Here is a 16,974-nt window from a genome sequence, read left to right as displayed (position 1 = left end):
TAAAATGCGTTCACAGGAAAGTGCAAAGACTTAGTGGCCAAGCGTTCAGGTCATGAATCAGTGCAAACAGCAGGACGTCACAAGGTCACGAAACAAACATTCACAGGATAAAACAAGGTTACTTCAATAAAATCAAGCTTACGCGTCTCACATCCCTTCTCACTTCAACCTTTTCCCTGAATACAAAGATCCAACTCAACTTTACTTGGCAAGAAACTGAATCCCAGTCGTCTCACATTCACACGAGAGTCAAATTCCCTTTAAGTACTCGAGGCCGCATCACATCACACGTTCATTCACCGGGTCAGTAACTGACGGAGCAGCTTTTACTCATCAACGTGTAGAAATGCTTATAGTTACTGACAGAAGTTAATACTTGATGATGCGACTTCTCGACAGTCTGTGAAGCTGCAGAAGGAAAGCTTCCGTTCTCCTGCTGCTGATAGGAACTATTCAGGAAACACAGATACAACAGAAAGATTAAGACGCTGCGCATAAATCCTCCAGGCTTCAGCCACATCTCAAGGCCTTCATGGAGACGCTTTAGTTGTTATCACGTGACCCAAGTGTGGACCTTCAGTCACGTGATCACTGCCAGCATCTCCATCTCCATGACAACTGAGATGTGGCTGAAGAGTCAGGAAACAACAAGCAGGTGGACCTCATGATGTGGTTTTTTTAAAAAGAAAAACTGCTGTTTCAAAGGTGAAGAACGATCCTTCAAACTCAACTAAAAACTGAAAATGTTGGTAAAAAAAAAAGATCTTAAATGTCTGTGCTGTCAAATGCTTTCAGTGGACATGAGACGACGTCTCCTGAGGACCAAAAGTCCATCATTAACCTCATTATTCAGTATTCAGGTTGAGTAAAGTCTCCAAAAGGTACTAAGGTCAGTAAACAAAAGTGAATTGGTTTATTTCTTCAGTAGCTGTTTGGAGACATCTGGTGGTCCTCGTCTGCTTCAGAATCCTTGATCAGTCACTTTGGTCTCCTTCAGGCTCCTTCACTCCTAACTGACTCCCCAACTTTACATCAAAAGTTACTTTCTCACTCACACTCTTTGGTTTGTGGCTTAACAGATAGTTTAGATTCTGTTCTTCAGTAGAAAGTAGTTGGAAACTGTCCACAGTGACGTCTGTGGACGATCCAGAGTAGGACAGTGTTTCTGGACACTTCACCTGGACAAGTAATACCAAAACGATCAGCATGGATGGATCCACTGGAGGTTAAGTGAGGACATATGTGTTCTGTATTTTTGGTGAACTGACCCTTTAAGTCCATGAAGTTCTGGAGACATTTCAAACACAGATATGGCCGTTATTAATACTTCAATACAATGAAATCAAGCTGCGGAGAACTCAAACAACGTCACAGGGCTGCTGCAGGGTTTGACGTCCGGCTGCATGAGATCACCTCGTGTGACAGAGCGGTGACGAATAACTGAGCGCTGCCTTCAGCTGCTGTCGGCGGTCAGTTCGTCCAGGCGTAGGCGTACAGGCCGTTCTCCTTCCACAGCTGACACCGGACAGCCGAGTAGTTCTGGACCACCGACAGGCCGTTGGACAGGAGAGCGGTGGCTGCTGGGTATTCTGGCCACTCGTCCTCCATCTTACCTGCTAGAGGAGGACGAGGGTCATCAGTCACAAGTTATTTTTATTTTCAACACAGTTAAATGTAAATGTTTTTGTTGTGTGGGTGATGTGTTGCTTAGGGAGTACTTGAGTTACCCAGTTTATTATTTTAAAATGACCCATGACCTCCCTGGGTAATACTGTGTGTATCAATATAATTCAATATAAAACGTGTAATTCATAGGAAATGTAATTTGCACAAACAGTTTCTGAATATAGAGCACAGTGGAAAACCCACCACACATCACCCACTAGTTGAAGTTATCAAACACTAACACAGCGACAGGAGGTCCCTGTAACGTTCAGTCCACAGGACAAATGGAAGTTAACCCGTGCCGAGTGGCAGGAAGCGCTTTCACCTGTTTTGGCGAAGTGGACGAGGTGGCGTGTGACGAGGTCCTGGAAGCTCTTATCTCCATCAGAGAGAGGTTTCCCCAGGACGAACTCCAACCCTCCGAAGAAGGCCACCACGTCCAGGAAGTGGAAGGAGAAGCGGCTGGGGAACGGCAGCAGACCGCCGGACGCGTTGACCGGTCCTGACGGCGTGTGCGTCACCACGTAACGATACACGGGACTGTGGAGGGCGGCTGCAGACGGGGAGACGTTTCAACCCGTTTAACTTACAGTCAGACAAAGAACACTAAAACAAACACGGTATACTGCTGGAAACAGGTTCATATCTGTGGGACCAGTTCAGAGTTTCACACCAAATCTGTCTTATTTCATCAATAGAATATAATGTGTGTGTGTTCACGGTGATGAAGGACCAGGTGAGGTGAAGATGAAGAACACAATACTTGAGCCTATTACATTCTTCAGAAAAAAATACAGTATAGTTGGAATTCTTGCTGAAAATAATATTGATATGAGCCTTAAAAATCTCTTAGTCATCTTCAGTCCAGATCGGCCGTCATCCTGCGTCAGAAAACACTGGCTGTGTAACATGAAAAACTCAATGAACCATGCAGAAAAATCACCCAGCATGCCCTGCAGTTTCCTCTCACAACAGCTAAATGTCAGTTTACTCAGAGCTTCACCGCTGAGCGAGCTTAACAAGCCCCCAGGCACAGAAACGATTCTGCTGCACTGCAAACTCATTCAGGAGCTGCATCACTTCAACATTATTCAGAATAAAACCACTTGTAATGTATACTAACACTCTGATGTACTAATGTATCAGTACCACTGTACTTACTGTGCAACGTGTAATTATACTCTGTACGGACAGCTGAGGAAAAAAAGAACTATTCAAAACACGAGCAGTATTTTGAACACAGTGCGCTGACTTGTGCCTCAATGCCTCAAACTGCTGATAATTATCAAGAAAATGAAACACTTAAAAACATTAAGCTGCATTTCTCAGCAGCTGTCACTGTAGTGTGAAAGCCTCTTTCAGCTGCTAGTGTCTGGTTCAGTCTCAGAGTTTCCAGCTGTTGGATGAAGCCACTGTACAGCCACCTGCTAACAGCAGACAGGCACCGTTAGAGACTAGCTGCTGAACGTAGTGGAGCATTAAGATCCAGATATACAGACCAACGCAGAGCTGAAAGAGGGAGAATATCGGACATTCATCAGTGTTAACAGGCGGCTTCTTACTTTGACATTAGCCATGTGCACCGATGGAACAGGGCTGCGTTTGTTTTGTAGTCTTTCTGCCCCCTAGTGGTCAACAATCACTTAACCCAGCTTTAACAGGACATTATAAGGTCAGTTCCAGACAAAACCAGACAAAATACTGTCTATTGTCTAAATATTATTTGAAATATTGTTAATTAAAGGTTCCCTGTGGAGTTTTTGACCTCTAGTAGGGCTACGCAGCTGTTTTTCTATGAGTGAGTCCCTGTTTTGTTTATCTTGTACACACACACACACACACACAATCTACATGAAGCAGTAACACGCTAAGATATGCTGCGATGCACCAACAAAGGCAGAAGAAGAAGAAGAAGAAGAAGAAGACTGCAAGCTAGTAAACATGGTTGTAAACAAAGCAGGATTTAAAACATTGGCTTTGTGTTTTGGTGAGGAACTCTGACTGCAAACATAACTTCTGTTTGTTTACAGGAAATCTCCACGGGGCACCTTTAAAGTTGCTGTGCAGCCCTTACTCTTGTCAAAAACACAGTGGGGCATCTATTATTTGAAACAACTTATTTGACTCGTAGCTTGATCATAAATTAGGAAATAGGGGCTCATTTTGGCTCATTTATCCCCGTCCCGATCCACAGGACCCAGAACCATGCTGGTTTTCATTGTAGTCCTTTAATCATCACCAATCACTGATCTGTTATAAACCTGAGAAGAAAGGTGAACTCAATTAACATCCTGGCAGGACAGAAACTCAGCAGGACTGTGGGAGCCGCACAGCGCAGAATGTTAACCAGCAGATTTAAAGCTGAACGGTTCAAGACTCAGTGAGTTTACCTGCAGCCCTCCAGGCCAGGTCGTTGTTGGGACACGTGACCCTGATGTCGGACACCATGGTGGTGTAGGCCCTCTCCGGACAGCGGTCTGTGGTGGGGCAGGGGGCGGAGCTTGGATACAGGTTCAACGCCTCTTTGGGGAGACTCTCGTTGAAGGTCTGAAGTTTATCTGTGCGGAGCAGAGAGGTGACGGACGACAGATATGTCACATACAGCGTGTTTAGGAGGAGCACGGCGTGGAGGCCATCGCATGAACAACACGCCGTCCCTCCGAAAGGAGGAACAGGCAACACACAATGTGCATTAAACTTTCTGTGCATATTAGTTAGCATAGCATGCTAACACGAACACCAAAACCAACCTTACTCCTGCTTTGAGTGCAGTGATGTACAGTAAAACTAATTATCATACTTACTGTATAGTATAATATAATCTTGCACTGTGTGTAAAGCCAGTCCAGCTTAGAGCACATATTTAACCTACTTAGTTACATGTGAAGTTTTCATGTCCTAAAAACTTGATATCCAGCGGTCTAAATGTGTTTTTGTGATGTCTATTTGCCCTAAGGCTTTTTGACTAATGTATGTTTGAGGGACCTGACTGTTGATGGGCTCAACAAAATAGTTGAGACACGACAGCGAAACACACAGCGTCTTTATCTTCCGTCATGTGACGTATTTGAATGTTTGGGTTTAGTAAAAAGAGGGATTTAAATCAAATCCCTGAGATTCGTTTGGATCTCTCAAAGCTTTTACTACAACTATGACAAGTGTAGAAACATTAGGAGCCGGAAGGAGTTTTGGAGTTGGCTGTTGACTTCCACCCACACCTCCCTCACCTGTGTTGTTAGATCAGATGCTGGTAAGTCCAACAGTGTGGAAAAACCTTTACAGTTTATCTTGTACTTTAACTGCCCGCGCAACCGCCATCATCCACATATTTAAGTGTAAATCAATATTATTTGAATATAATTCATTCAGGCTCGATCTTACAATCATCAATACTGTCATTAATGTCATTAAAGCAGCTGTTACCTGTTACAAACCACTGGTAGTCCCCCCAGGTCCACGTGGAGATGTTTTGAGCCGGGGGGCTGCAGAGGAAACACAGAGGGCTGAGTGCAGTTCGATCAGGCTGACAGCCGACAGTGAGGAAGCTGAAGCAGGTGAGCGCTCACCTGAAATCAGCCTCCTGCTCGGTCGTCCCGATGAGGAAAGGAACGTCGCTGTGGTCTCCTTTCTTCTCCCACACCTCAAAGGGTGGAGCTTCGAGGACGTATCCGTCCACCACTGCAACCGGGCCGATGAAGCGCCCTCTAACGGGGAGGTCTGTCAACTCATCTGCTGCCCAGGAGGGGTACTCCTGCCACGGGACGGCCTGGAAGGAAAAAAAGAGAAGAAAATAGAGCCGATATTCAGTTTAGCTGATGTTGATGCCAGACACGCAGTAATTTGTCCAGACTTACTTTTTTATGTATGTATATATATATATATATATATATATACACACACACATACACTTGTGGGTGGAACCATTTCATGAGTTTGTTATTTCTTTTTTATGTGGTCTGGGGTCAGTAAAAGGTTACATTAATAGATAATACTGTCAGTTAAAAAATTCAAAATGGAGTGAAAAAAAGAAATATTAAGGTTTATACTTTTCCTTAAACTTCCTACAGGCTGTATCGCCAATCAGACTAAATAAATTAAAACTTAATTTCTTTCACTGTTGTATTATCTTTCTCTAGCTTCATTTTTCAACTCCTCGGTTGTCCTATTTCCCTTTCAGTTGGCTGCGTAGCTGCAGCTAACTTCTCGTGTTCATCAGGATGAAGAAAATGTTACGAAGCTAGAAGCACAGTGTCTGTGAACTTATATGTTATTAGCCCATTGGTTCCTACTGAAGACGTAAATCTTTATAAACAACTATGGAGTCAAAATAAAGTACGGTTTAATCTGAGACATATGAAGAATCAACCATCAGAAACACCACATTAAAAAATGAACTTCACTCAGGTTTACAGGCTCATTTTATGGAACAAATAAAGAAAAAGAAGAGTCCAGTATCTCATTAGAAATCTTTCAGAAAAACATTTGAATAAAATCAAGAGAAAGCAAGAATAAAACAAGCTGTCCTAAGTGTTTGAATCGTTGTGAGTGGCAGCTGGAAAAATGTAATGTGACATTTTAAAAACCTGATAACAGTAATAACAGTATGATGACTGCTGCACTTATCAAAGTTCAGTCGTCATCCTTTTTACTTTTTATTTATTTCATTTTTCATAAAATACATAATTCATAATTCATCCTGAGGTTATGGTGAACGGAAGCTCTTTTTAAAATGACTCTAGTTTTGCTCCTCCGCAGAGGATCTTTGATTTAATAAATCTTAATGGGGTGTCTGAGTGCAGCTGTGGAATACCTCTGTTAAATTATGACTGCAGATTTCAGCCTCTGGAGTTTCACAGTAAAACTATTTTTTTTTAAATTACAATCTTTCCATTATGTTTAGTGCTGAATTTCTTCATTAACCGTCACAGTAAAATTAGAAACATTCCGGCGCTTTAATACCTGGATGTGACATTATCATCCCTCAACAGGTAAGAGCAATTTTAAAAGTGTATCAAAGTGTCCCATTATGTCATAAAGATGAGCCATGAATCAGGCGTTTTATGAAATCTTCAAATATTAAAGGCAATATTAAAGAGAGTAACTACTGCATGTTTCTGTTATGACAGTTTTGTTAATTACTGGTCAGAAATGAGCCCTTTGCACAGAGAGAGTTGAGAGGAAGTCGAGACGTCTCCAACCTGCAGGATCTGTCTGATGGAGAGACGTCTGAGGCAGCTCAGGTCTCTGCAGCCCGTCTTCTTCAGGAACACCAGGTTGTCGGACTCGGCCTGTTCAAGTGTGGCGTTGTAGACGTACGAGCCGCTCATGTCCACCGCCGCCTGGAAGAGACCCTTCGCCAGCGGAGACGTCATCAGGGTCCACACTGAAGTCCCACCTTCAGCCGACCACAGAATAGAAACATGTCAGCGCTGGATGAAGGTGAGTCAGACTGTTGGCTTCGCTTCGTGGTCTGGTTCTGGTTCTAACTCTTTAGTTTTGTCGTATTGATAAATAAATAATCCAGTGAGCGTCTTTCAGTGCGATTTCAAACCTGCATTGTTTAGTCTGATTGAATCGGACTCTGACCAGAATCATCTGGGGGAAGTGGTGTCGGTCCAGTTGTTTACGGTGGGAACACGATCCCACCTGGATCTGACCCACTACAAGGCCTTCTCTGCAAATTAACAGTTGCTAGCAGCTAGCCTGAAAATGAAACAAGGTCTGAGCCGGACTAACGACGAAGTACGCTGCCTTCTTGATATTTCATTTTGTTTAAAGATCGACATCAATGATCATATTTGTTTTTCTGCATGTCCCCTGTTCTTACCAGCTTCCTACAAAGTGGTGTAGCGACAGCAGCTTAACAACTAGGTGTTAACTTGACGGCCTACAATCACAGCAGGTGAAGGAAACTTGCTCTGCCAGTTTCTCTTCCAGTTGCTCAGGCAGCTTCAGCCTTTGATCACAGCCAAATCTTTGCTACGGCACAGACGCTGTCACTACCGGTGCTGTCGAAAATGTGAAACCCTTCATGGCAGCTTTGACAGACTGTATTTTTCACAGCAGGACCCAATGACACATGTCATGTACCTTTTGTTTTTATACCTGAGCTCTGTCCAAATATGGTGACTTTCCCAGGATCTCCTCCAAACACGTGGATGTTCCTCTGGACCCACTTCAGAGCTGCGATCTGGTCCATGAAGCCATAGTTCCCTATGGAGTAGGGGGGGGGGATTGATTAGCAACAGGAACCTGCTTTGATGTGGCCTTGTTTCTGGCGTCCCATTTTCTCAGTCAGAAACAAAACCAGCTCGCTGTAGCGCTCTGGCAGCCTGAACTAAATTTAACTCTTTTCAAGCTGAGGGAGCGAGGAAATGGGCCATGGAATTAGAAGTATTCAAAATTAGAAATGTGAGTGCGGGAGAGGCGGCTCCTGGAAGATGAAAAGGACTCATGCGCCCTGCCATCACGCCATCATGTCATGCCAGGCTCTCTCATTTAACGGGTCATTTCACATCAAGGTCACAGCAGGCGTATTTGGATTACGTAACAGAAATGTTCCAGCTTGACTCACAACACGCTAATTTGTGTCCGACAGTGTGCGAAAATGCAAACATTAACATGGAAGAGACAGCCTCAGAAATTAGCTCCATTTATCCAACTCACATTAGCATTCATTAAGTATTCACATCTTAATGGAAAGGTATAGACTTTTCAGCATCCAATCGGACTGGGAGCACAATGTAAACACCATCAATATTTCACGAGTCTCCTAAGTGTTAAATAGCTTGTAAGAAAGTGGCCACTCCACCCATTATAACCTCTTTAACACGACGCAATGCGCTGTGATGGTCCAATATTAGCTATTAAAAGCTTTCTGGAGCTGAACAACAACTACAAGAACTTCTTGATTCTAATTAGTGTTTTAAAGTGAGCATGCAAAGAACTGTTTATTCAAACTCTGGTGCATTTTAATGCACTTTACTTCAGTGAATATGTCCAGTAAAAACGCCGACACTTGACCTCTGGTGACACCTAACAATGACAAAGACAGCCCTGAAAATGAGTCTCAAGCTGAGGCCCAGTTCACTTCACATCAACAGTATACAGAGAGTGCAGGTAGTGTGCAAGAAATCAATGTGCTTTGTTGTTTTGTACAAACAGGAAATGATGTAATATGTATGCTGACGGTCAAACTGACAATTACTCTTCACAGTGGCTCATTCTGAGTTTCTGGAGAACATCATTCTGCCACTATTCCAGAAGCACAATTTGTACTCATTACAATTAGTACGTGGTCTGAAAAGTTTTAGTTCTCCTCTCCGAACCACCAGCAGGTCACAGTTTTCTCTTTCCAGTAAAATATCTCACTCATCTACTGAATGGATTGACACCATGTTTAGTCCAGATGTTCACGGTCCCCACCGGATGACCTCCAATAACTTTGAACTATTCCTCCAGCACCATCAGGTCAAAATGTTCCATCAGACTCAGCTTTGCTTTGTGTTTTGCAAATTAGTAAATGTTAGCATGCTAACACGCTAAACTAAACATGGTAAACATTATGTCTACAACGTCAGCATGTTGTCAGCCTCGCACAGAGCTGCTAGCATGGCCGTAGATATCTACAAAGACTAAAATCTTGTGTTGCTCCACTACTTGTATGTACTATGATAATGAACACAGCCGCAGATGTGATTTGCTTACAATGCAACTAAATAAGACCTGGTGCTGTTTTGATGCGTGTAGGTGGACAGGTAGAGGTCCGTCAGTACATGAGGACTAAATGACTGTTTAGGGCCTGAAAAAGGGCCACACATCCTTTGTGAACATCCATCTGGGTTTTGTTAAAGTATTGTTTTAGTAAGAAGGTATTCCGGCTCCAAGAGGGGCCACATCAGCTTGATTGACAGGTGTCTCAGGCAATATTGCTCATCTGACTTCAACTCCACCCCACAGCACTGTTGAGATGATGTGGCTCCAGTGTAACTCACAATGATCCTGCATGATCCTGAGAGGATCCAGTGTGTGTCATGGACTGACCTGAGGTGTTTTTTGGAGAACCTTCTCTCAGTATCTCCAGTGCCAGGAAGCCGAAGGCGTTGAGTCTGTAGTTGAAGCTGACGTACACCGTTCCTGTGTCTGCGGCGAGCTTCTCTGTGGGCGAGTAGCCCCGCTCTCCCCCACTGAGCATGTGCAGGAATCCTCCGTGGATCCAGACCATGACGGGCAGCTTGGCGCCAGGCTGCAGCACGGGCGTCCACACGTTGACGAAGAGGCAGTCCTCCTGGCCCATCACCTTCCCCGTGCTCGACATCGGCCGCACCTGAGGGCACACGCTGCGGAAGCGTCCGGCGTCGGTTACCCCGCTCCTGCACACCGGTTCGGCCGGAGGGGCCCAACGCAGGTTGCCAACGGGCGGGGCAGCGTAGGGCATGCCCTTAAAGGAGTAGGCTCCATCTTTCTGCAAAGGACACATTCAAAAGTGAAATAAACCAGTGTGAGACAGGCTTTGTGCTTGATATCATTCCAAACAACACACACACACTAAGCTCATTGCTTCCAGTTTCCACTGGAACATCTGGATATTTTAGCAGGAGATGGTTTTGGTCCGAACTCTTTCTGTCAGGCCCCCCCCCCCATTCTTGTCTTTGTGCTTGTGTTTGGAGCAGTCATCGCTGCTTCATAGTCTTCTTCATGTTAACTTGACGGGACACAGTTCAACACACAGTTTACAGTGAACAGCAGTGATGGAAGAAGTACTCAGTATTTTAGCGTAGAAATACCTGATTAAAAGCATTCAACATTTTACCTAAGTAAAAATACAAAAGTATAAGCATCAATATATACTTAAATTACCAAAGTAAAAGCACTGATTATGCCAAATGGCCCATTTCAGAATAATGAATGATGTGTATTATATTATTATATTATTGTTGATAATTATTGATGCATTAATATAAACAATATGTTTTGGTGATACTCTTCACTGGGTACTGCACACACAGGTGTAACTAATAACATTACTGATGGCTTTGTGTCCCAGTAAACAAGACAGTGTGACAGTGATCCAACATGAACAATAGCAGGACCCTGAAATTGAAGCTGCTAAATGGAATTCAGCCTTCATTCATTTCATTATTGAATGTTAAATTGTCTTCCATGAAGGTCTTTTTCTAAACAATTGGAGTTACCAGCCTCACTGTCGAGCAGAGCAGAAACAAACGCGTAATGTCGTTATTGATTCATCCGTCTACACAATAGTAAAAAATGCTCATCAGAGTCCAGAGTGATGTCTTCAAATGTCTTATTTTGTCAGGCCAACAGCACAAAACCCCAAGGTATTTAGAGATGAGGTATTTATTTTATTTAAAATGGTTCGACTGTAGAGATGCGGATGCGTCAACGTCGGAATAATTAAATTAAACGAACCATTTCAAACATTCATTGTATTTTCGATAAACCATCTGCAGCGGATAGAATCTGTCTGAGGGCTCGTATGTGTTTGCTGCACGGCGTCTCTTCTCTGTGATAAACAATCTGTTTATCATTACAGACTGGAAATAAAATCCACGCTGCCGTAAAAACTGACCTTTCCTTTAAAGGAAACATCATGAAGATGAACTAAATGTAAAAGTGACGCGTGAATGTGCTTTAAGGTAATAATGACTGAGCAGCTCAGTGCCTCTGAAGGTAAATATTTACCAAAAGTGATTTCCATGAAAAGGTCCACTTTGTTTCTGCATACTTACATGCACAAATCACAGTGATGACATCTCGTCAGGGAAGTGAAAGCACCGCAGGGTCAAAACAAGGAAGCAGATTTGAGGCCATTTGTGTAGCGTTCAGAGGATTACAACATTTGTATTTTAAAAAGATGGAAATTTAAGACAATAAAATGAATTTCAGTTAAAAGAGGGACGTGTTGAGCATCAGTTTGAGATATCGATAAGAGACAGAAGTGATTTGAAACAGCTGACAGAGTTTAGAATTTGACATTTTGTTGGTTTTGATGGGTCGACATACATTTTGTAAAAGCTATTTTATGGTTGGTCTCTTGCAAAGACACTCACATTCAACGGTTGACAGATTAGGAGTAAAAATATATATTTTGAACAATGGCTGAGTCCATGTCCGGACCACGTTCAGAGTCTAAACTCACGTGTCTTCCTCTGAACTCTCCGCAGTCTGTTGACACCTGGGCGAGGCCCGGCGGCAGCGTCTGGGCCACGTACCCCAGGTAGGTGGCGAGAGAGAGCAGAGCGAGCACGCTGAGGCAGATGAGGAAGATGCAGCGTCTGGAGAGCACAAGGAGGGGGTTGATGTAGTGTCTGTGACGGACGTACTGCACCTCCTCCTCTTCCTCCTCCTGCACCAGGTAGCGGTACTCGGTCCTCTCCGGGACCTCGAATGCATCCTCATTCATCTTCACTCTGGGACAGCACACAGAGAGAGGGTTCAGTCCAGTTCACCTGAGACCAGGTGCAGGTGCAGCACAGGAAGCATGAAAAAATCTAAACATAAGTACATAAATTAACATAAAACACAAGATTTTTTTTAATGAAGACTCATCATAAAAGTATTAGTCAATCCATCGGAGAGGGCCGGAGCCTGTTTTGGTGTGTTTTTCAGGAACATGTAACACTGCTGACTTTGTCTGTTGAAGCTGTGGCTTCCTGTCTGTTTCCTATGCGGCCATTAAGGGTTTACTCAGACGGGACAGAGCTGTAACAGAGAGCCACGGAGCTCGGAGGACAGCAGCGAGTCGAAGGAGGAAGAGTGTTTTCTGTCCTCTCACAGGCTGCACGACTGATTTTAAAAAAGTGCTTTATTTGCCTCTGTGGAGCAGAAGAACAAAGTACTGAGTACATCTACTCAAGTACTGTATTTAAGTACAACTTTAAGGAACCTTTCATTTGATTTCTACTCCCCTACACAACATGTACAGTATGTTTGCAGATTAGGGTTCACATACGAAGTCAGTGCTGATTATCTGAGGAAGACTTTGAATGCAGAACTTTTTATTTTTACGCTGTAGTGCTACATTTACTGACTTCCACCCGTCAGTGACATCAGGTTTAAATGTGTTTCCCTCAAAACTCCATCAGCTTTTCATTTCAATACTTGTTTATTTTCATTAAATGTGTGTTGACACGACCATATAACGTTAGTCTATTATATTATTTTAGATGTTGTAGTGACAACATCACGTGACATTGTACAGTTGAAAAGGGGGGGGGGGGGGGGGGGTCCAGGCCTCACGCACGCGCACACAAACATTAAAAAGGAAACGTGAAAAAAACGAGAGGAACAATAAGCGGACGTGATGGGAGAACACAACAACATACAGTCGTTCAGTAAAATGAATATTCCAGTATAAATATTCTGTTATTAACTATTAAGTATTTAATAAACGTCAGTCTCGTGAGAGCTGTCTGTCGTTTTAACTGAAAACGATCGACTCAGACTAAATGAACCAGACTGCGTTCATAAAACGTTGTTTTTTACAGCAGAGATGAACGTCTTTCTCTCCGTGTTGTCATGTTTCATCTTTTCTGCCTGAACCGCAGTTTTCCAGCTGTTTGCTTTCTTCTCAGAAACTTTCTGTCTTCTTTCCGACATCTCGACTCAGCAGAACTAATGAAGAGTTTCATGAAAACTTACCATGTCCTGTAAACACGCAACACATGGAAGAGTAAACTCCGGCAAACAAAACTTGACGCATTTAGTTCTCGGCTGAGCGCAGCGCGCATGTCCGCAACCACTTCTGTTTTTTTAACAATTAAAGTGACAGTACACGAAACAGCGAGACGCGTGGAGTAAAGGTACTAATACCACAATCCACACTGTAAAAATACTACACTATGGCATATATAAATACACTAAAAGTGTATAAATATAATGAGCAAAATGTACTTGAAGTATTACATTTTAATGTTATTGTCAACAAATCCCATGAAAAGACCAAAACCCAAAATGTGTTAATTTGTCTCTCAATACTTTCTGACTTCCTGTCTGTGGCTCTCTCTAGTACTCTCTACTTACATTTCTTTGAAAGGCACGCTATAGTTTTTATCAAACAAACAGCAGGAAATAGTGCATTTGTTGGGGACTACTTTCAGCGGCGGATGAATCCACATTTGGTGCTCCAGTGAGTGTTTGTGGCAGCAGGACGGTGTGTGTGTGTGTGTGTGGGACTGAGTCAAGATAAACAACAGTGTGTGTGTTCATGGTGATGAAGGAAACAACAGTGTGGCTCACTGATGAGTTTTAATAGTTGTTACGGCTCAGAGGAAGAAGACACACCAGGCTGTCAGACACACACAACACTTATTAGTAGATTCATTCACTGCCGGTTTTGTCTTTTCATTAAATTTCATGACAACAAGACAGACGAACAATATCAGACTTCTTATTTAATAGCAGTTAATAGCACCTGCTTCTAATCTGACAGATTTGTTTGATTAAAACAACAAAGTGATTAGTTAACTATGAATTCCTTCAGCTGAAAGTATTTTCACAGTTTCATTATCAGCAACAACAACAACAGTTCTGCTCAGTCCATTTGAGTGGGTTATTTTCGAACAGCCTGAGGTGGTTTCACGTCTCATTTAACCGCAGAGAAGTAAAATCTCACCTGGCTCATTGCTCAATTATCTACCTTTAGTCTGTTGTTTACCACAATCAATGAATACCATCCATAATGAGCCAAGAGACCTTCGAAGTGGCTCTGTCACTACCAGCTTTACAGAAACCACATTAGTAAGAATCAATATCGATCGATCGATGCTGAGGACGGCCTGCGTGGTCACAGTTAAATGTTTTCACTAATTGTTCGATCACACAGATTGACTGAGAGTCCTGGAGGGCCGAGTTTCTGCCCCGTCAGCATTTTACTCATCGACCTGAATCAAATGAGAGGAGACGCAGTGATGTCTGTACATATTCCTTCGCTTCGACTGCTTCAGTGTGAGTTTAGCCAGTAAGACCACAGAGAGAAGCCATATATCTGTTGTATATGATTCAGCTGCAAAGTAATAAAGTGGTAATCAGACAGATGCATCAGCGGGAGGACGTCTGTTCGTGTACTGTGATGTTTATCTATTTGATTTCAGAGGGTTGAATCAGCATTTTGAAAGTGCTGTTTGGAAATAAAAGTTAGTTTTTTGTTAGAAAAAAAAGCACCCCTGCTGGCACACCTGCCTTGGTTTCCACCAAATCCAACAGGGGCTGGGTCACCTGGTGATGGAAGAGCTATTTGTTTTGGTGTTGCTGTCTCCTTGTCCCACCTCTTCTCCCTTTTATGGGAATTCTGTCTGAAACAGTAGGTGGCTCCCACTCTGGGGTTTGAAAGCCTTCCTCAAGGACTCCTCCTGCCCCCTTCTGGAGGCTCATATTGCAGTTGCTGGGTCTTTGGAGGCAGAGTTGTCTTGCAGAAGCTGTAAACACAGGTTGTTTTATGGTGAGGACAGTCTAAAAACTGTATGTTTTTACCCCACTAGTTGTGAGGATCTAAACATTTTTAATGCATCAACTATTTTGTTTTCTGGTGTTGAGCATTTCAGCCTCAAACAGCAACCTCACAGGGCCGCTATCATGACTATATAGACATTTAGTGTTAAAGTTTCTCCAGTTCCTCGTAACGTATCTATTCAGCAGCAGCAGCAGCAACATTTCCCTTCACATTGTGATGAGACAAAAAAATGAATGATTGGTTTCAGTTTCACCCAGCTGGATAATATTAACACGTCTTCACAATCGTGTTTACTCTCTGGGTAGAAACATTCATCTAAAGCAGCCAGCCAGGGGGCCAGAATTACACTGTGACTTATGAATGGCTGCGAACCATTTCTGTGTGTGTGAGTGTGAGTGTGTGTGTGTGTGTGTGTGTGTGTGTGGTGACGGCTGATTGCAGGTTGCCTCGCTGGCAGGAACTTCAGAGCTCCACGTAATTGCAGCACAGTCACATTTGTTTTGTTTCTTTTGGTCTGAATTTATGGAATCATCCAAAAAAAATGACCACCTTTTTCCTTTTCCAGCCGTTTCCCCTCATGCTGGAAAGGTAATTTAAGGATTTAAGGAGCGACGTGAAGGAGAAATCATAGGAAGCAAACACAGCTCAACTTATACTTGGCTACAATCAGGCAACATGAAGCAAAAATACCATAAATCATCTTCTAAACATCTCCTTTCCTCCAGTGAAGGATGATCTGGTGTTCTCAGGGCTGAAGGAGATGGGGGGGGGGGGCTTGTGTTTACATTCCAGTTCCCTTATTTGATCTTTCCTCGCTTGGTCTGCCCTCATGAAGGACGTTCCAGTTCTGTTTCTTCTGGACGGATCCCTGAGGACACACGAGAGTCTTGACCGGACAGACACCCCCCTTTATCAGAGATCTGTTGGTGATTGGACGCTGCAGCTGAGCAGATTTACATCTTACCCAGTGATTCACCCAGTGGAAAGCAACCAAGTACTTTTACTCAAATAAAAGTATAATTTTGAGATACTTGTACTTGAGTATTTCCATTTTATGCTACTTTACACTTTACGCACAACACTAATTATGCAACATAAGTGAAACCAGCTGTGTGGGTGGACTGCAGATGTGCAGGGCCTTTAAGACTTTACATAAAAATGATGCTTTATTATTGATGAAACTACCAAACAGTATAATAAGTACTTAGCATTAGCTCCATCTGGCTACAACGTTACAGTGCTGCTTATACTTAAATGTATTAGTGATAATGAATCATAAAAACAAAACAACATAAAGCTGAAGAGGTCCTCTCTACTTAATGAGAACAAGAAAGTATATTCTTTTGACAATACTGATAGTACTTTTACTTTAGTAGACTTTTACTTGTAGCAGAGTATTTCTACACTGTGGTATTACTACTTTTACTTAAGCAAAACATCTAAATACTTCTTCTTCTAATTAAAAATATTGTATCTGTGTGTCTGATTATTAATGAAGCATGAAACAGCTTTCATCAGAAAGTTTTTCTCCCTTTTTATCTGCATCATCCATAATATCACAGTCAGAGACGGGAGGACAGTCTGTTGTCTTTCAGCCATAAATACATCTTAATTGACAATCACTGTGTGTCGAGTAGAAACTGTGGTTTGATGTGAGATATATATATTTACATAGATTTCCACTTTCCCTAAAACATTTGTGCTTCTGAACAATTTCTATTAGAAATTCCTGAAAAGTATCTACAAACAGAATATCAAAATGCAGACATAAATAATTAATACAAAATAAATAACTGCTGGTATGGCTCTGAGCAGTGACGTCTATTTACACAGAA

General features: G+C 42.7%; 1 protein-coding gene across 2 annotated transcripts; it reads right to left on the bottom strand.

The window, feature by feature from the left end:
- Positions 1-758: 758 nt before the first annotated feature.
- LOC139283188 (para-nitrobenzyl esterase) lies at positions 759-13,392 on the bottom strand. Of its 2 annotated transcripts, none has more exons than XM_070903162.1 (10): positions 13,330-13,392; positions 11,828-12,098; positions 9,709-10,129; positions 7,771-7,878; positions 6,864-7,060; positions 5,232-5,431; positions 5,089-5,147; positions 4,056-4,223; positions 1,991-2,218; positions 759-1,616 (listed from the first exon to the last, which is right to left on the bottom strand). In XM_070903162.1, exons 2-10 carry the CDS (start codon positions 12,089-12,091, stop codon positions 1,471-1,473), a joined length of 1,791 nt encoding a protein of 596 aa, XP_070759263.1. In that variant the 5' UTR covers positions 12,092-12,098; positions 13,330-13,392; the 3' UTR covers positions 759-1,470. The 2 variants fall into 2 exon arrangements, with proteins under 2 accessions (XP_070759263.1, XP_070759271.1); XM_070903170.1 differs by having other exon boundaries at positions 759-1,613.
- Positions 13,393-16,974: the final 3,582 nt, after the last annotated feature.

Source organism: Enoplosus armatus, chromosome 1 (genome assembly GCF_043641665.1).
Source record: "Enoplosus armatus isolate fEnoArm2 chromosome 1, fEnoArm2.hap1, whole genome shotgun sequence".
Taxonomy (NCBI): Eukaryota; Metazoa; Chordata; class Actinopteri; order Centrarchiformes; family Enoplosidae; genus Enoplosus; species Enoplosus armatus.
This window is presented reverse-complemented; position numbering and strand designations above follow the sequence as displayed.